Genomic DNA, 20,534 nt, shown 5'->3' on the forward strand with positions numbered 1-20,534 from the left:
TCTTCCAGGTTCTTGGAATTACCCTTTATCAAGTTACCCCACCCAAAAGCAATTCACTTGTCTCCATCTTCCCCACACCTTGAATCAGACAAGAGTCCCAAATATTTCTGGAACCTCCTCCCCTCCTCCTCTCCTTCCCCGTGAGAGGTGACACGGCCTAGAGGCCAAGGAGTGTGGATTCTCAGCCCCTCGCCTGGTCTGTACCCCACACCACTCCAACCGGGGAACCAGGGCAAGCCACTTGGCTTCTTTGGGTGGCAGGATCCTCGTTTTAGAATGACACACCACGAGCTTTTGTTTTAAGGGTTAAATGAGACAAGGTGTAAAACAGTTTGAACAGTGCCTGACCAGCAGGAGGCTACAGGACAGCCTCCCACTTGGGCTTGTGGCCTCAGCCTTTCCTCTACCTATCTGTCCTGTCCGCTGTGCAGAATGACCTTTCTCACACAGTGATTCGCGAGGTCAGCGCCTCCCCCCTTTAATCTTCTGGTGCTTGGGAAATAAAACCCCTTTCTCAGGCATCCCCAGGCCTGTCTACCTGGACACTCTTTCCCACATCCCCCTTCTGGCCGGTTCTAGACACATCCTTCAAAACACTACCAAATGCCACCTCCTCTTAAAAGCCTTCCTTGATGCCAAAGGTCTGCCCCCCCACACTGGGTCTTTGCAGAACCATTATAATATTTCCCACATGGTCTCCTCTCTGTTCAACCTGATCTCTGCCTTCTAGAAACTTCTGCCTGGGCAGAAGTGGGATGTGGAGCCAGCACCAGGCTCCAGAATCCTGCACTGTGTGCTGCCTTTCCCAGGAAAATACCTTGAGGATATAAATTGATAAAAGAGGTTCCAGAAGGATGACTTACAGTGAGGAGATGGCTGCTAAACTAAAATGAAATGGAATTTCAGATTTAGTCCCTCAGGTGCACCAGCCACTATTTCAAGTGCTCAACGGGAACGTACGGCTGGCAGATCCCACACAGAATGGCACAGGTGTGCATAGAACGTCCCACACCGCACAATGCTCTGCTGGGTGGTGCTTCTCTGGAGCTTCCAACAGGGCCCAAAAGTCAGGTGGTTAAGAATCAGAGTAGAATCTTACTGAGCCAATGAAGGGATGGCTGGCTGTCCGGCTATAAGCAGGCACAGCGGACCCTGGAGCCCAGGCTCTGCCGTCAGAATCTACCGCTCCCCCCACATGTCATCAGGGCAGGGAGGCAGTGAAAAAGGGTACGCCAACTGGAGAATCGAGCAAAAATGACTTCTGTTTGGCTGCATTACATGATAGGGGAGCCTGCTGTTTTTCAGCAAACGTTTTTAGGAATCTACTATGTGACCAGCACTTGTTAGACTGGGCGGGGGGGGGGGGGGAATACAAAGACGAGCAAGCCACAAACTTATGATCAAATAATTGTACGGCTGCAATGGTTATGCTGTGTGGGCACCCGGCAGGGAGGAAGAGCTCTGAAGAGCTGGGGAGGGATGAGTAAGAGTTCCCTGGAGGAAGAGCATCCAGGTACAGGGAGCCACCTGTGCAGAGGGGATCAGATGTGCAAGGGGGAGGGCAAGGCCGGCCTTGCTTGAAACAATAAATCCTACATGAAGACCGTACATGGAAGGCTGATCTGCCTTAGATACTCAAAAACAAGCAAACAAACAAACGGGCAGCAGCTAACCCATTCTTCTGTTCAATGACTATTAACTGATGCCTATTACACACTTCTGGTTGAAACACCAGAAACACAGCCCTAATCCCTGTCCTCCTAGTGCGGTGTACATGGAGCCTTTTGCCTCTCCTTCCCTGCTGCTGGCTCCCTGGAATCTCTTCCCTGCCTCAGTTCTGACTTCTTTCTTGAACTCTGTGCCTCTAGGGCCATCAAAATATTGACACTGCATTTCTGGCTTTCCAGTCTTCGACAGTGTGGAATGCAGCACAGGAGAAATGACCTTCCTCTGGACACCTCCAAAGAGACTGCACTGTCAGGAGAGGTGGTATTTATTCTGTCCCTAGAAACAAACTTAGGGCTAAATATCAAGGACGCTAGCTGGTGCTTACTGTGCATCTACACTGTGCCAGACTGCGCTAAGTGCATTACATCAATTTATTAATTGCAACGCCTGGCTTCGTAGACAAGGGCATGGAGACTCAAGGAGGTGATGTAACCTGTCCACGGTCACACTGAGAGAAAGTGATGGGACCAGGGCTGGAATCCAAAACAGTCACCTCCCCACCCCGATACGCCATCTCTCTTTGTGGGACAGACACTGGAACACACTGAGCAGAGAAGTACGTGGAATCCAACCCGAGGGCTTCTGAACACAACAGGGTAGCTGGCATCCTCAACTCCTAATCAAATAGGTTAGAACTGCCATGTACAGGGACCATCATAACTGGATAAAGGATAACAAATGTCAGAGCTGCCAGGAAATGGGAGACAGATCCTTTGGAAGAACCAGAGTTCACCCTCTTTCTGTAGGCCACAGTAGTCTCACACAATGGCCCACACCACTGCTGTCCCTTAGAACTTTCCACAAGGATGGAAATGTCCTGTATCGGTGCTGCCCACTGACAGCCACTAGACACACGTGACTGCTGAGCCCCTGAAATGTGGCTAGTGCAACTGAGGAACTGAATTTCTTATTTCAACTAACTTAAAAGAGCCACATGGAGCTACTATTAAACTGGACAGCACAGATCTTGATCTAGAATTGTAGGATTTCAGAGCTGAGAGTTCTCAGAAAAGGGACTTGTCCCAAGTCCTTCAGCTGGATGAGAACACAGCCTCCAGCTCGTGCCTTTCTTCTGGAACAGGGACCTTCCATCAGCTGTATGGCTGGGGCCAAAAAGAAATATCTGCTCCAAGTCCCATTTCCCACCCCAATGCAGCTGTGCAGACAGCTCAATTATCCCTCTAGTGAAGTCAGCAATGAAAACCAATTCCAGGCCCCTGAACGGATGCCGCCTTTCCCCGGGGATACTAATCCAACGGGATTCAGAAAGATCAATTAGCTCATTAAAAAGTGCTGGCAGGTTGCCTTTTCAGAATAAGCTGGCACCATTCAAACTGTAATAAAGAAATTACTCCCCAAACCACCTCAGTCGCATTTCAGAAGGGAGCCTCAATGAGCACCACCACCTACTCCCTACAGTGACCCGGGTTAAGTTTTGTGAGGCTCGTTCTAAAGGGGTGCAGAAAGGGAGCTGGCTTGTTAAACCGCTTTGCCCTAGGAGTCCCTCCATCTGTAATAATTTTACTACTATGATATTTCAGATTAGTTACAGGTCTACTGGGCCACGGCAGCAAACTGGTTAAAGGGCCCTTAGCTCTGTGTGGTCGGCACCTGCTTCTACCATGGGCAGTGACAGGACCCAGCACAGCCTGTGAGGAGTAGCAGGCAGGGCTGTGTGCAGCCCTGAGCCCGAGCTCTGTGATGGTCCCGCCCACTTACAGGAAAATGAACAGGTCAGGTGTGCACTGTGTGCTCCCGCTCACCTGGATTTGTAGTCAAGATTAACCAAACTTAGTGTCTGATTTCTTTTTATCTGGTTATAGAATCCTCCAGGGGGCGGGGGATGGGTTTCTAATTTTACAGAGGTCAGATAGCTCTAGAAGGCTGCAGCTCACCCCTAAATTCTCAGGATAGAGGGCTCAGGTGAGGGGGACCTGTGGCTCACACAGGCCATCCCAGACGGTGAGCAGGTCCTAACTGTCTCTAGCTGCCCAGAGTACAGCAGCCAGGGCACAGGCCCGTTCCAGCCTGGCAGACGACGCACTCTGGCCCAGGGCAGCTGGGATGCAGAACTTAGCAATAAATTTGGAAGGCCTAGGAGCAGGCTCCTTACAGAAGCCGGATTGTGGGGTGGGGCAGCCCCTGGTCACGTGTCTATTCGGAGGGGTGAGTCGGACTCCGGTCCCAGGCCCTGCTCAGCCTGGAGACTTGCTGTAGCTTGTCAAATCCACTAACTCCACATCAGATTTCATCTGAAAGAGAAGGACTCTGGTGCTGTGGTTTGAAAATCACATTAATTCTTTACTGTAAGGCTGATTTTTTTCCTCTAAGGACTGGCATCATCTCACATTTAGAACTAGTGCTGTCTCCTATTTCCACCTCCTCCCCTGACCCCAAAGTCCACTCTCTTCGTAACAGGGCAAGTGAGCCTTAAAAAATACCCTGACAGAGCCAAGCCCAGGGCACCCCCTTCTCCTGTCTCTGGAAGCTTACGGGGTTTGTGTGACTTCGTCCTATTACCTGGAGGGCGTCAACTGCTCTCACCACCCCGTACTCTGCTCCTGCCCCACTGGCCTCCTTGCTGATCAGCAGCATGAGGGCCTGCTCTCACGATAGGGCTTCACCCTGGCCGCGTCCCTGGCCTGAACGTCCATCGCCATCACTCCCTCCACTGCCCTGTTCAGGTGCTTGCTCAGGGTCATCTCAGGTGAGGCTGAGCCTGACTTACTCCCCTTCACTGCCGATACCCCCATCCTGCCCCAGGTTTTTCTCATACTAACTATGCTTACTGTTTATTGTTGATCTTCCCCTCTCTAGAATGTAAACTCTGACAACGGGATTTTTTTTTCATTCACTGACGCATTCCAAGTGTCTAGAACAATAGCCTGGCACAGGGTTGGGACTTAGTATTTGTAGAATGCACGAGGGAATGGTAACACTGAGTGCCTGGCTACCGGGGCAGCCAAGGGAGGGAGACCTCCATCAGCATTTCAGAAACCTATCAATGAGAAAAAGATTGGGGAGCAGGGTGGGAAGATGAGCTCAGAATCAGAAGCCTTCCTTTTGGAATTCACAGTGGTTAGACCAAATGATGAAATGGATCAACACCAAAGGCCCAACCATTTAATTAGAAAAATATCTGTACCTTAGTAATTCCCAAAACTCCAATGTTGGGACTGGACGAAGTAGAGCCATTCCCAGTACCAAATATGCCATCGAGAACACAGGAGAGACCCTCCACGAAAATCCCCCTAAAACGTAAAGGAATGGGGGAAAGAGAAACATTCATTCAATGCGGGAAACACTCTGGAATACTCTCCAAGTGGCTATAATCCAAAGGCGGTGTGCACAGGTGGGGAGCCTCCGCACTCCTGGGAAGGGTCAGAAGGGCAGAGTCTCAGGCCCGCCTCCCAGACCTGCTCAAGTAGAACCTGCATTTTCACAGGACCCCCCATGCTCACTCAACTGTGAGAAGCACTTCTGTGAGCCACACATTAGACACAGGTGTTTAAAAATCATTCCAAATGAAAGGCTTTTAGCCAGAAAACAGAGCCATTTGTTGGGATCTGAGACAAGTATGGGCTGTCCACTGATTTGATTCCTTTACTATTAATACATAGTTTCATCAGGAAGGAAATGCTCTGTAATTTTGTCACACTGGAACTTTTTAAAGAATCAATATATAAGTAGCTCAATCATATGCAACACCCGTGGGAGAAAGCTATAAGAACCAAGACTATGAATGCTAACAGAACCAAAGCAAAACATGCTGACACCAGCCCAATGGATCTCATCACACATAATCCCTTCCGGAAGGGCAACAGCTAGTTGGGCAAGGGGGTCTTCTGTGCTCTTTTCTGCAACCCCTCAGGGTCTAATTCGCTCCTAGCTTCCAGATCGTGAAGACCAGGTATGCTGAGAGGATAAACCCCCCTGCCCATAAGTCTCTAGGTACTGCAGATTTCACCTATTCCTGCTCTTCTCGTCTCTCTAGGAATTGTAATTGTGAACAGATGACACAGTATTTACCCTTAAGAACAGTAAGGAAAACAAGAAATCAAAAAGGACATACAACCTTGACCCCAAATCAAGCAAAGAACAATGGCAGTGTCTCGCCTCTGTTCTAGTGAGTTTAGGGTCTGGCACGGTCTCAGAAAGAGCATCTTACGTGACCATCACTGAGGAAGGAAGGGTGGGGACTACGCTCCATGCTACAGATGAGGAAAAGGAGAGCAAAATGGGGGCAGGGACTTGTCCAAAGACAAACAACCAACAAAGAGCCCTGATGCTCAGCTGCTTCCACGCTGAAAGTCTTGGAAAGTCTTCTCCATGATTAACCAAAGAGCCAAGTAAGGAGGCACGGGGCCCAAGGAAGAACTCAAGTTTCTCAGGAACGTACCTATTTATCGCATGGATGGGAGGTGGCGGGGCACAGGACAGCCTTGCACAGGCGTAATAGTCCCCAATAGACTCGATAATACTGGCAACGACGGCGCTGAGCATGCCGATGACACCAGCCGCGGAGACGGTGGGCAGTCCCCACTGAACTGCGGAAGGAAAACGGAGCAGGCAAAAGTGATCAGGACATCAGAGGACTCTACACGACACGCTCAGGTTTTGAGGCTCATGGAAAAAGATGTGTTTATTTTTAAATGTTATTCATCAATGCACTACATGCCTGGAGACAGTTCCTGAGTTGGATGAAGAGGACCATAACCAGGATTGGTCTGCTCTGCATCTTTATTAAAAGTAAAGCGTTTGGCTACAAGAAAGAAGAGGGAAGTGCTTCTCTTCCTGCTTCAAAGCCACACTCTCTGTCTACTAAATTACACAGCCTGTTGGATAGGAATTCCCGACAGGATAGGAAATTTGTATGAAGAGGATTTTTAACCCTACTGTGCAAAGCAAGTAGGTGATCTTGCCCAGGAGGTGACATTAAATGAAAAAGCAGTGAAAGGTCACCAGTTAAATTTAAATCCCAGCAGTAAAGCATGGCACAAGATGCAGTCAGCCCTCCAATGTAAGATCAGCACTTTTTAAAGTAAACCGTGTTATAGAAAATTAAATAGTTTCCTTTAAGAAAGCAAAGATTAAGTCCCCAGGTGACTTTATTTTGAGTATCTGGATTTAGTTAATTCTACATTAGTTTTTTTTTTTTAATGTTACTTGGATACTGAAAGGCATGGATCTTGGGGCGCCTGGTGGCTCAGTCGATTAAATGTCTCTTGATTTCAGCTCAGGTCAAGATCTCATGGTTTTGTGAGTATGAGCCCCATGTCTGGCTCTGGGCTGACAGCAGAAAGAAAAGAAAGAAAGGAAAGAAAGGAAAGAAAGGAAAGAAAGGAAAGAAAGAAAGAAAGGAAGGAAGGAAGGAAGGAAGGAAGGAAGGAAGGAAGGAAGGAAGGAAGGAAGGAAGGAAGGAAGAAAGAAAGAAAGAAAGAAAGAAAGAAAGAAAGAAAGAAAGAAAGAAAGAAAACAAACCATGGGTCTTATTTAATAAAAATATCATGAGAAACTTTTACTTTTTTTTTTTTTTTAATTTTTTTTTTCAACGTTTATTTATTTTTGGGACAGAGAGAGACAGAGCATGAACGGGCGAGGGGCAGAGAGAGAGGGAGACACAGAATCGGAAACAGGCTCCAGGCTCCGAGCCATCAGCCCAGAGCCCGACGCGGGGCTCGAACTCACGGACCGCGAGATCGTGACCTGGCTGAAGTCGGACGATTAACCGACTGCGCCACCCAGGCGCCCCGAGAAACTTTTACTTTTAAAAAGAAGAGACTTTGATAATGTGCTTTCTTTCTCTGAACCATTATAGTGCAGTCACTAAGTAGGAAAGCACAGTAACAAAGAAAGATGTGTTAAATGGTCTTGTTCAAGACCAACAGTAGTTGGGGGGTCTGGACACTGCAAGACCTAAAACTGTAAAACAGACTTCAAACACAGGTGACCCACACCGGTCACAAGGATAGGTTAGGAAGATGCTGGGCTCTTGTCCAGAGGCTCTGGGGAGGGTGTGCAGGAATGGGCTGGTGCTCTGCAGAATGGAGTGCAGCGTGGGGAAGGTGGGCCTGGGAGAGGCTGGACGAGCAACACCGCAGGGCCTGGGTTTTGTAACAGGAGTGACCACAGGTTTGGGAGGATAAAGAAGACAGGTGAAGTAAGGTATGTCTGGAGTGTATAAGGGCGGAACTGCTCCCGCCTGGGAGCAGACAGGGGCATGCTTGGTCAACACGCATCTCCAGGTAGGTTTGGAGCAGATGTCTCTATCCAGCAACATTTTGTATTTTCTAAATAATCTTATAGTTACCATGTTACTGACACAGCATTGTGGTTTTTAGTGTCCTGATTTGGGGGGAAGGGATCCTTATTTTGCCATTTACTATTTCTTCAGAAATTGCCTTTTATTTTCTTAGTCTTATTACTATTTTCTTACTTTTTCCCCTTTTGCCTGCAGTCCTTCGATTTTTAAAATCTTTATTCCATCTACTTCAACATTTTAAATCTGCAATCTTCTAAATTTTTGACCCTTTTTCCATATAAATATATATATAAATACGTGTGTGTGTGTGTGTGTGTGTGTGTGTGTAAATGCACTAGTCCAGGGCACCTGGGTGGCTCAGTTGGTTAAGTATTTGACTGGCTCAGGTCATGATGTCACCGTTGGTGAGTTAAAGCCCCGTGTCAGGCTCTGTGCTGACACCTCGGAGCCTGCTTTGGATTCTCTGTCTCTCTCTCTCTCTCTGTCCTCTCCTGCTCATGCTCTCTCTCTCAAAAATAAACAAACATAAAAAAATAAAAATAAATGCACTAGTCCACTTATTTGTTTTATCCCCCAAAAATGCAGTAATGTAAATGTATTTCCTCTTATGACTTTAATAACATTTTCTTTTCTGTAGCTTACTTTTTTGTAAGAATATATAAAAACATGTAACATACAAAATATGTGTTAACTGTTTATGTTATTAGTAAGGCTTCCAGTCACAGTAGGCTCTTAGTAGTTAAGTTTTGGGGAAAAAAGTTGTATGTGATTTTCCGACTGTGGGGGTGGGGTGCCCCAACCTCCCCACACCCCCACCTGTTGTTCAAGAGTCAACCATGTGTGTGCCTGCGCGGGAAGCAGGTCTGTGTATACATGTTGCTGTTTTCCAGCTTTCAGTCTTAACTGTCATCTCATGTCTCCTTTCAACTACAACACCTAACAACACCCATGTGGTTACTTTACAGCAGAGTTTCTCCACCGCAGCACTGTTGACATTTTGGGCCCCAAATCGCATTTTACCAACCAATTCAGGTAACTGTTATCATCAAACTAGAGTCTCAGGACCACCGCTCTAGATACCTGAAAACTTGCCTCCAGGTTAAGCCAAACTGTCAGAGTGCGGCTCTCTGGGGGTGGCTTTTTACCCGGGGAGCTGCGGCAGCAGAGCTGCTCGGCCCCGAAGCGCTGCCGCCAAAAGGCCCTGCCGCGTCACCGCACCAGGGGCCCCACCGCCCTCCTCACACAGGGGCCCTGGGAGACCCCGGGGAAAGCGCTTCGGACTCTCAGCACATGCGCAGCTGCTGCTCCCCAACGGCCCGCCCGGCCCTCCTAAACCGTCCTCATGCAGCGAACGGCCTGAACAGCAGAGACGCCCGGGCCAGCGTGTGCTGTGGCGCTTCCTCTTGACCCCCCTCGCCCTCCGTACCTCCTTCTCCTCCCTGCACACGCCAGGCCCCCTCCTGGCTGCCTTACCGATTTCATCTCATTTTATCTCAAATTATATGTTTACAAACCACGCATTTATTCTTTTTTTGGGGGGGGGCAGGTATACAGAAATACATATGATCTGGTGAGGAAGTTATTTTATTTTAAATGTTTTTTATTTTTGAGAAAGAGAGCAAGCCGGAGAGGAGTAGAGGGAGGGAGGGAGGGAGGATCTCACGCAGGCTCCACACTGTCAGCACAGAGCCCAACTCAGGTCTCTGAACTCAAAAACTATGAGATCATGACCTGAGCTGAAATCAAGAGTCAGCTGCTGGGCCACTCAGGCGCCCCCAGATGGTAATTTTAGAAAGAGTAAATTTTGTCAAGTATAAATTTTGTCAACCATACAAGGAACAACTACCAAAATCACTTCCATTTAACATGCTTGGAACAGTTTTCTTTCACCCAACCTTAACATTCTCGGCTTTTCCTGCTTTTTCTCCATATCATCATAAGATGTGAAGATGTGACTGTTAAACCGGGGAATAAATCAGCACAACCCCACCTAGGTCAGGTTTGGGTTCTAATTAAAATGTCCAAATGCCAGGAACAGAGTCTTTACCATGGAACAACCAAGCGTTAATAACCACTGGACTCACACAAGTCATTTTGGGGACTGGGGCCTAGAAAGTATTATGTGTGCATCCAAGGGACACCTCAGCTTGGGACTGTACCCCCCTGCCACACCACCTTGCCAAGAGTTACCCAACACTTAAATTATAACTTAAGACCCATCTTCCACCCACTGGTGAATATCAGTTTACTTCTGACAGCTGTGACCAAATAAAAAACAAAGATTATAGCTACCCATTAAAAGATTACACAAATCCCATCATGCTCGAGCAGTCGGCTTGCTAATCTTCAGGCCCCTTCTGCTCAGTTTTGGCGGTTTAGTTACTATGCAGCTTGATACTTGCCTTCTTCATACCTGGCAAGAGACCCCTTGTCCAGGATTACATCCCAGTGGAACCAAAAGGACTAGATAATCTGAGAAGGGAGCTGGTTAGTCTCTGTGTGCTAACTACAGCCTCTGGGGACAGTGCCTCCTACCTTTCACTGTCAAAGCCTCCTACCAGTAAGCCCTTCGTGGGACCTCCTAGAACAAAGAAGGCTTTTCAAGCTGCAGAGCCTTCTGCCATCTCCCAGCTCCTCTAAGTGGGACCCTCGTGAGCTCCTGACCTGCTCTCCCCCTGGCACCAGAATACTTACACGGGTACGGGACCTTAAACCACGGGGCTACCAGAAGCACGCCCTGCCTGGCATCCGTTCGAGCGTAGAAGCCATACTTTGTGCTGTCAGGAGGGAAGACATCTGTCACTGTGAAGATGAAGCACAGCAGCCAGGACACGAGGATGGCCAGGATGATCTAAAGTGGTCCAAGGGAAAAGCTCCATGAGGCCAACAGAGGTGGTGGATGCTGGCAAAACACACACCTTCCTAGAGGCTGAGTATCAGACCCCATAGCTTCCACCATCGTCCATACTTGGCAGAAAAAACACGTCACAGATCTGCTGGAAGCCTATTACTTGAGTGGAATCTCATTCAGAGAGAGCACTTTTATGTAGGAAAGAGTTATTTTAACCCCAAGTCTGGCTAGAAAATAAGAGTAATGGACAATGTGCTTGAAGAAGCCACGGGAACACAGATCGCCCTCCGTCTCAAGAACCGTGTCCTCCTGCACGTGCCTGAAAGGACTGCAGATTCAGAACCTTCTACTGCTGTTAAACTCAAGTCCATGCCGATTTGGTGGTCCTTAGTACCCTGATGTCGCCACCCATAGTTCCCCCAGAAAGACCAGCTTAAAACTTCCTTTCATGTAAACAAAGGCAATATTGTCAAGGGAAAAAAAGAAAGCGACTACTCACAGGGAACATTTTAAAAAGCTGTAACTTGTATGCAGTCCATCCTTTCTTGGATTTGTAAATTGGGAGAGGAAACTTCACGTTCCTGGCATACTGTGAAAACAGTAATACTAGGAAAATTGTCCTGACGAGAGAGAGAGAGAAAATAAATTAGGTTAAAGGCTGTATGTCTGTGTTTTAAAATAATACTCAGAGCTGCAAGGGCAAAACTAACCATGTGTGTTGAGTTGATTTCTCTACAAAGCTGCTAGTCCTCTTAACTGTTCTTTGGGAAATCATAGCTTTTGGAAATGCGATTTTTGAAAAAATATTAGTTCTTAGCATTTCTTGATACTAAATAAAATTGCCATATAAATACTTGGGCTAACTTTTCCTTGGAGAACAAGAAAACCCAAAGAATGCGCACACTCCTGCCAAATGCTCACACCGCGTAAGGGAAAAAAGATACCATCTGCAACACAACGTACACTAAAATCACAACTAAGAACTGAAAAAACAAGTGCTGCACATGCACATACACACACGCAGGCGTGCACACAGGTAAGGAGGACAGGGTCCAAGATGCTCACAGGGACTGACCACAGGTGGCAATATGTTTTGAGACCTTTTTTCTACTTTTCTGCATTTTTTGATTCACGTGTCAAGAGCATAAACTGCTTTTAATAAGCAAAAACTCCAGTATTTAAGAAGGCTACATACAGATTTCAATATTAATAACAATGCTCCCAAGAGGTCTATGTCAGGCGTTACGTGAAGGTCATCCTGCCCATCATCTCAGCCTTCTGCAGCGGTGGCTTCGAGGACAGTCCACTTCCCAGACAGAGCTAGCAGTCCAAGATCATGCAGCCAGAGTTTGCAGGGTGGGAGGAGGCGGGGCAGGAGGTCTAGCTCTACAGCCTGGGCTCTGAACTGCTTTGTCGCAATACTTTGCCATTAGGGCAGAGATGCCGGGGTGTGCTCAGAAGTCTCTCTACCTTAAGCCCCACGCTCCTGACCGAGCTGCAGTGAGGACCACAGGAGGCAGCACCATCAGCTGACTCCCCTGCAGCAGGACCCAACACGTCCTCATCCGTCTGCTACAAACGTGGCAGGTGTGGGATGGCTTCCCACTGCTGACACAATGAAGGAGTGTACAACAATGGGTTTCGTCACCCACAGGGACGCACTCTTTCACTTATAACCCGAGGGAGAGTTGGCACAAGAGTGGGTTCTCAGTCAAAGCTCAGCTTAATTGTTCCTGGGCACAGCTCCAATTGTGGAGATGGAATCATCAGCTCTGCTGACAGCCGGTCAAGTGCAGCTTCACGGTCATGTTCCTAACGAGGCGCATGGTCTGCAGCCAGCTGGAGAACAGGCCTGTGCCGCACCCCTACCTCTCCCACTTACCCAGGTGCTTGCTCACCAGGGACATGGGGGCCTCAGCCCAAACAAAGTCACCGAGCCGGTACCAGTCCAAGGTTGGAAATATACACAGTGCCCAAGTTATTCCAATTCTCTGGGGGAGAGGGGATGGTGAAGTTTAACAACAACAAAAAATGATATGGTAATGAGGAGTACTGAAACTGGCTTACTCTAAACTTAGATCAACATAAAATTTTTCACATTCAAAAGAATGCTGACTTATTTCGAAGTGAACACTATGAGATTCCAAAAAGCCCCAAGTCTATTATCATCATTATTTCAGGCAATACCCCGCTTGGCTGTTATCACCTGCACGCAGTGTTCACTTTTTAAAGCATTCTTACGAGGGGACGGAGGACCCCTGGCAAATTCCAGGAAGGACGCCCATCTCAGGCCAAATCTGGCAGGGCACATGGAAGTAAGTGGACCAAGCAGATGAACACTCCACTTTTTGTTGACTCTGTAAAACCCACACCCTTCTAATTTACGTTTATCCTCAAATACGCCTGTGGGGCAGACAGGGCAGGCAGTCCCACCCACAGCAGTAAGGCAGCAGCAGAGGCTCAGAGGTGGGAGACGTGCCCAAGCTCACGTATCTTGGCGAAGCAGAGAAGGGGAAAAGATGAGCCGCAGGTCTTCAGGCCAGGGTTCTATCCACCCACTGGCTTGCTGACCTTTCTTTTTACCTTACAAACATTATGCAAGGAAAGTTATAAAAGGCAGATAAGCAAAAAGGCAAAAGCCTGAAGATCACTGTTCATCCCACCCCAGGTAACAACTATGTAACATTCTGGTCTAGATTCTAAACAGCTTCCATTCCCTGGATATTTACAGGGCATCACTGGGTCCAGGGCACTGGGGTTAGAGAGAGACACAAGACTGCCTGCCCTTGGAGCGCAAATAGGTCACCATCTGACCTGAACTAGAATCATACTTCACAACATACTTTCCAACTAACTCGTAGCCCCTACAAATGCCACGACCTCAACAGGAAGGAAATTGGCAACAGCACCTTAGTGGCTACTTACTATTCCATCTTATGGACACACATCTTGGTAAACAATTTCCATACGGTATGATGCTGGGAGCAACAGAAACAACCGTGATAGATCACCCCTCCCTGGCACCCGTCTGCACATCTCCTTAGGGCAAGTTCCTAGGACTAAAACGGAGCTGTCAAATAGTAAATATCTTATTAAAAAGTTTCTTTAAAAAAAAATAATAAAGTTTATTTGAGAGACACAGAGACAGCGTGTGCGCGCGCAAGAGAGAGTGAGCGAGCGAGCGAGCAAGCAGGGGAGAGTGGCGTGGAACCTGATGCGGAGCTTGAACTCACGAACTGTGAAATCATGACCCCAGCTGCAATCAAGAGTCAAACGCTTAACTGCCTGAGCCACACAAGAGCCCCTAAAAAGCTTCTGATGCAAACTGCCAAATACATAAAAGTTAGCAGAGTTTATAATCCCACCCAGAGACCAAAAATGTCTATTTGCTACTCACTGAAATACAAGATCTTATACTTTTTATTTAAAAATTTTTTTAAAATATTTATTTATTTTAGAGAAACACAGCGTGTTTTTATTTTAGAGTGAGACACAGTGTGAGCGGGGAAGGGGCAGAGAGAGAAGGAGACACAGAATCTGAAGCAGGCTCCAGGCTCTGAGCAAGCGGTCAGCACAGAGCCAGATGCAGGGCTCAAAGCCACAAACTGTGAGATCATGACCTGAGCTGAACAGTCAGACGCTCAACCAACTGAGCCACCCAGGTGCCCCACAAGGTCTTATACGTTTAAGTCCCTACCAATTTCATCAATTTAAAAAACTATCAATTATTTTAATATTCATTCCTTACACTACATAAGAGTATGAATTTCAGTATTGTTTGCAACAGCAAATATTTTAAACAACCATGAGTATCGATTGGGAATGGCTGAATAAATTCTATATTTCATACTATTTAACACTGTGCAATTTTACAAAGAACGAAGTAGATCTAAACACACTGTCTTAGAGAGATGAGCCCAACAAATTGTCAGGGTGAAAAACAAATTACAATGGTGAAGCTGTAAATGTGTATACATTTGTATTTACACATATAGGATAAATACTAACTTTTTACTAGTTATTCATGAGATGTTTTTGAGGAGTGGCAGTTGGATGGATGGCAGGAACTATTATTTTACTTTAGATTTCCCTGTTTAATTACTGTTAAACTTCAAATGACTAGAATTTTAATGTATTTTGGGGGTAGAGAGAAAATGAGACTTCTCTTAAGTATTTGGTACTGGGGTGTTCATTACACTATTCTATTTTTGAATAGGTTTGAAACTGTATATAAGTAATCAAAACAATGTTTTCGCAAAAACAAATGGCTCCCTTCCAGGACCTATGTGTCACTCCATTTACCCTCCCCCTTGAGAATCTAACTGTGCCTCTCTTTGCTGACTTAGGAACCCAAGTCAGTACACTCTGATCCACCACCACTACCCCATTCTGTTAACAGAATCCCTATGCATATGCATGTTAATAACTGGGGAGGGTAAGCCTTTCTGTGCACTAATTAGTGATCTGTACTTCCCATTTTGGTTAAATGGGTGCTCACATCTTCTCCTTCCTCCATTGTTCCACCAGGACTCTCTACTTCAGTTAGTGAAAGTATTCATTAAGGGCATTAGCCTTTTTACTGGAATTTGTTGTAAATATTTTCCCAGATGTCATTTATAATTTAGTTTCAGTGGGCTTTTCACTTATTTTCTAAAAGTTTATTTTGGGAAAGTGGGGAGGAACAGAGAGCATCCCAAGCAGACTCCACACTGCTCAGTGCAGAGCCCAATGTGGGGCTCAAACTTAGGAACTGTGAGATGAGGACCAGAGCCAAAACCAAGAGTCAGTGACTTAACTGACTGAGCCACCCAGGCACCCCAAGTGATTTTTCTTTTGGTCACCCTGGTTTTTGTGAATTAAATCCACCATGGGCCCATAATGAATTTTATTAATAAATTCTAATATTTAATCATCCTTAAATTCCTAAAATGACACACCTAATGTGTTGGATTTTTGTTATTATTATCCGGAACAGCATTTTCCCAAGCCATGTTCCAAAGAGCATTCTTCCAAGATATGTCAATAGATATGGCACTAAAAAAAAATAGTGTGCACAGAGCTGGATAATAAGACTTTCCGAAAAGCTTCTTCTGCACACTTGCATTTTAAATTGTTTTTTTTAATGTTTATTTATTTTTGACAGAGAGAGAGAGAGAGACAGAGCATGAGCAAGGGAGGGGCACAGAGAGGGAGACACAGAATCTGAAGCAGGCTCCAGGGTCTGAACTGTCAGCACAGAGCCCGACGCGGGGCTCGAACTCACGATCCGCAAGACCATGACCCGAGCCGAAGTCGGACGCTCAACCGACTGAGCCACCCAGGCGCCCCTGCACACTTGCATTTTAAAAGATCACAAGGAGACCTGCAGTAGAGTAAGATGCTGGGCTTTAGCATACTACTGCCTAAACATACCTGAACTCAGCCTGGGGCTTTACACAACTCTGGGGAGGAAGATGTGGGTCTGGGCTCTCCCTTTTGTATTAGCTCTGTCAGGATCCGCCACGGAGATCAACTTGGTTGGGAAGTTTCCCATTTCTTAAACTGCCAGAACCACTTAACCGGCGCAGGAATTCTCTCTTCCCTGAAATATAATATACTAACTACTGGAGCCCAGAACTTTTTTTAGGGATAAAATCCTTTGATAGCATTCTTGACTTATGGTCACGGATGTACTCACAACCCCCAGTCCTCCCCGCCCTTACTACGAGGTGCTTACTAAACACCTGCTCTGTGACAGGTGGTGAGCCAGGTCCTGGGGGTGCTGCAGTGACCAGCACGGAGCTGAAGCCTTGCCCTCACACAGCTGGCATCCCAAGGATAAGAGAAGCTGGCTGGAAACTAAAAAACCTGACAGAAGAAAGGAAAAGCTTGGCAGAAGGATGTACAGATACAGCTGAGGAATTTTCCCATGAATGGAGAAAAAAGTTGGAGAAATGGAAAGCAGAGGAAGGATTTCGGAGGTCCAAACATTTTAGAGGTTCCAGGAAGCGAAGAGCTAGAATGGAGTAAGGAAAGCATCCATGAAATAATTCAATCATTTCCCACCCCCAAACGTCTGAGATTCCAACAGCGAAAGGCCCCAAGTGCCTAGTGTGAGATGTAAACAGAATGAGGGACAGCGGAGAAGGTTTCAGACATAGACGAGAAGACCTACAAACTTCCAGAATTCCTGCTTGTGTCCAAGTGGAGTTTCAAAAGGAGGAGACAGGAGAGGAGAATGGCCAGGGACTTCACGGGGCTGTGAATGAGCAGGGAGGGAGCAAGAGAGAAGCTGGAGACGTTTGGAAGCATGGCCACGGGTGAGGCTTGTCCAGGGGAGTGGCAGTGGCGTGACAGGCTGGAGAGAGGAGGCAGAAAGATGGCTTGTACATGAGCTGAGGGGAAGCAAAGAATCAGGGACAACTGTAGGGCTTCTGACTCCATCAGCGGGGTGTGTGGTCGTGGCCTTGCCTGAGAGCAGGATGACAGGAGGGGGACTGGGTTTGGGGACAAGGAAGGAAGCAAACGATTGACACTATCTCCTTTTGAAGTCTGAGGAGTCCTGTGTAACGGTGACTGGAGGGTGCGAACCAGGGTTTGGCCCTCACGGCTGGTGTTCGGGGGTATGGGCTGCAGGCTCACATGGAAGTCAGCAGCATCACAGGCTTGCTGGGGCCGGGCACTAGACGAGGTCTTCCCGGGGAAAGGCACGTGGCAGGGAAGTGCCCAAGGACCAGGTTCTGAGGAACCCCAAGATTTAGCGCTCAGGGTGAGGAAGAGTCCATTTTTGTTTTCACGTTTTGGAAAACCACCCATTTTATTAATTTGTTGTTGTTTTTAAGTTTGGGGGCGGGTAGCACAGCTGGAACTCTTCTTCCCTGGACCTAAGGGTTTATCCCTCTATTTGTGCACTCACTCCCTCCTCTTCTCAATCAGCCTCGCCTGAAGTGTGTCCACACGCTCTTTTCCACAGAACCAATATTTGAATTTTTCACTTCTATGTTTTACATTTTTTCTATCTGTATTAATTTTTGGTCCCCTGCTTCCATTAGGCTCATTTTCATCCTGTTTTTCTAGTTTCAAAGACATAAGCTCTTCATGTACTTTGCCTTTAAGATTGTATGTTTTTTTTCAAGAACAACTCCACTCTGTGTGACTGGTTTGTTCTTGTCCTCGTGTTCTAAATTATCAGCAATCATGAGTTTCAATTTCCCCTCTGACTAGGGGTGGTTTATAACAGTGTTTTTCAGCTCCTAGGCGATCTGGGGGTTCTGTTCACCCTTTGTCACTGGTTTCTAATTTCACCGTATGATGGCAATTCCAATTTCTCCTTCTTGGAACTTACTGCGTTTCATAGGACATCCTTCCCTGCCTTCTACAGGCCCATGCTGGTGTGGGGAATATGGACCAACCTTCAGTGAAAGGAGAAATTAAGAATAACCCTGGCCATTTTCACACACCTTAATCTGTAAGGCTAGATGGATTATAGGTATGTAAAGATGCACTTTAACTTGCACACCGTGTTCCAACACAGACGGGCAGGACGAAGTGTTAGGGACTAAGTTCTGACCAGACTACTTGGGTTCTGAAAACCATCCGGCCAATTACTACCTGTGCGAACCTGGGCAGCTAACTTTGCGTCTTTGTGCCTCTGCTTCTTTTGCTGTTAAATGGGCACGATGCCGGCACCTATCTTAACGTACAATATATACGACGAGTGTTTTTATAAAGCACTAATGCAGGAGCTGGAGAAGCGCTAGCTACTGTTTAAGAATTACCGAGTAGTTCACAAAGCAAAACAAAAACCAGCAGAAACTCCCTTCTGTTATTACTTACTTTGTTTTGGGAATTGTACTGGTTGGCAAATGCCAGGTTTTGAACCATTTCCCTATAGTGTGATCAGCTCTTACACGTGTTCACCAGGCACACAACTAGAAAGCAGGCTCTGTTTGTGGCATACAGAATTCCATGGCTCTAACAATCCATCTTGTAATAAACCGAAGTCTTGGATGTCTTTACTGACAACACATAAAGGGGTAAGTGACATTTTAATGAACTTGAAGTTCTGTGCTTAAGGACCAGCAATGAGTGGCAGGACTCTGGCAAGAACCATGGCATCCCCACAGGTGTAGGAGGGAGCCAGGGGAGCCACGTCTCTCTCAATGCCAACAGACCCTACTCGTGCAGCATCTCTGTCTCCTGCCAATCTGGAAGTTTTTTTGAGTCTCGCCGAAAGGATTTGGCTTCGCGGTATTTCCACTCGTGTGCAAGAGACTTGGCATGACCTCAAAAGTTAAAAGCTAATGGCATCACTGTCTTACACCCCCTTCTTAAAGTCTGAAACCTCACAACCCTCCCTCTGCACATCACTCCCAAACAGGTCTTTGGAATACCGTGCTGCATGTCACTTCCCAACCTCCGGGTCTAAAACACCCTTCGGTGACTTCCTGGCAAGAAATGAATGAACTTTAAACCGTCAGCCTCTTCTTACTTCAAAAAAACAAAAATAAAAACAAAAACCTATCTCCTAAGTCTTCGCGTAAATGCTCAAACTATCCCAAGAGACTGCGCTCGGTGGTGGGAAGAGGAGGTGCTGACAGTCCGCGCTACGTAGTCCAGAGCACTCACAGCATGGCGATGCCCCAGTGCTTCCCCGCTCTCTCTCCTGCCGCCTGGAACCCAGACAGCCCGATGAGGGCCACCGTGGGCGTGATGGTCAGGGGCCCGATGTATTTCAGCAGAGCCCCGGGCAGGCCCAGGAGGCCAATGACCACTTCTATCAGCGAGGACATGATGATGGCGCCTTGGATCTGGAACGAGAGAAGGCACAGACACGAAGAGTGAGCTGCTTGTAGATCCAGACTCCAAGCGTCACCTGCAACCACAGTGGACGGTTCTGACAGGCAGCGGCTTATTACCTAACAAGTGTGACACTGCTGGAAAATTCCCAGGGCCCCAAAGAAACCAGTGGGGTGAGCGGGGTCTAGCCAACCTATGAATGACATGGTTGACACAGGGGCATTACAGAAACGGGCAATGGACGTATAGCCACCCTACCTCTCCCATGGAGAAGTGAGAGATTTATCATTCCTGCTCAAGACACACAACATTCAAAACCAGGCTCAGAGGAACACTGCGGCACAAAGATTCTGGACTTTAAAAAGTGAGTCTCTGAGGGATGTTTAGAAGATCGTGTTATCGACACAAATTCTAAAGGAATGTTTCTATTGTGGAAAACGACTATTATCTGTGCTAACTCTGAACTAATGGTGAAGGATCTTCCAGATTTGGGAAGATGTGGATAAGCTGTTGGCCATTCTTCGTGTCTGAGGACTCCCATGCCTTGTTCTGTTCAAGTGCACCACAGCGGACAAGTATCTGTAATTCTTTACACACACACACACACACACACACACACACACACACACACACACGGAAATGCGGGCTAGAATGAAGAGGTGTGTGCCCTCAGGCAAGCCTCTGTAGCTCTTTCTAAGGGAGCCGCGCCCCTCAGCCAGTTATGCTGCAGCGTGTGAGTGGGCAGGTCTGTGGGTACCCAGGGGTTGGGGGGCGGGGGGGAATGAAGGCTAGAAACTTCTGACAGAAATACTGTCTGGCTGCACAAAGCATTTCTGCGTGCTTTATTTTATGGTGATGCCATCTACATTTAGTTTCACAAAAGAAATAAACATGTCAGTAGTTGAAAAGGAAAAG

At 47.1% G+C, this 20,534-nt stretch overlaps 1 protein-coding gene across 4 annotated transcripts in view; it reads right to left on the reverse strand.

Moving 5' to 3' along the window:
* The window catches only part of SLC23A2 (solute carrier family 23 member 2), a 135,165-nt gene that overhangs the window by 10,606 nt on the left and 104,025 nt on the right, over positions 1 to 20,534 (reverse strand). For all 4 annotated transcript variants that reach the window (XM_047068026.1, XM_047068023.1, XM_047068025.1 and 1 more), the window contains 5 exons: positions 19,449 to 19,630; positions 11,341 to 11,461; positions 10,685 to 10,841; positions 6,128 to 6,275; positions 4,874 to 4,979 (listed from right to left, as the gene is read on the reverse strand). In XM_047068026.1, coding sequence (XP_046923982.1) covers positions 4,874 to 4,979; positions 6,128 to 6,275; positions 10,685 to 10,841; positions 11,341 to 11,461; positions 19,449 to 19,630 — 714 coding nt within the window. The remainder of the gene's footprint in view (positions 1 to 4,873; positions 4,980 to 6,127; positions 6,276 to 10,684; positions 10,842 to 11,340; positions 11,462 to 19,448; positions 19,631 to 20,534) is intronic.

This window comes from Lynx rufus, unplaced genomic scaffold (genome assembly GCF_022079265.1).
Source record: "Lynx rufus isolate CCGP_SWC_20201006 ecotype Redwood Valley unplaced genomic scaffold, mLynRuf1.p SCAF_8, whole genome shotgun sequence".
NCBI classification, from domain to species: domain Eukaryota; kingdom Metazoa; phylum Chordata; class Mammalia; order Carnivora; family Felidae; genus Lynx; species Lynx rufus.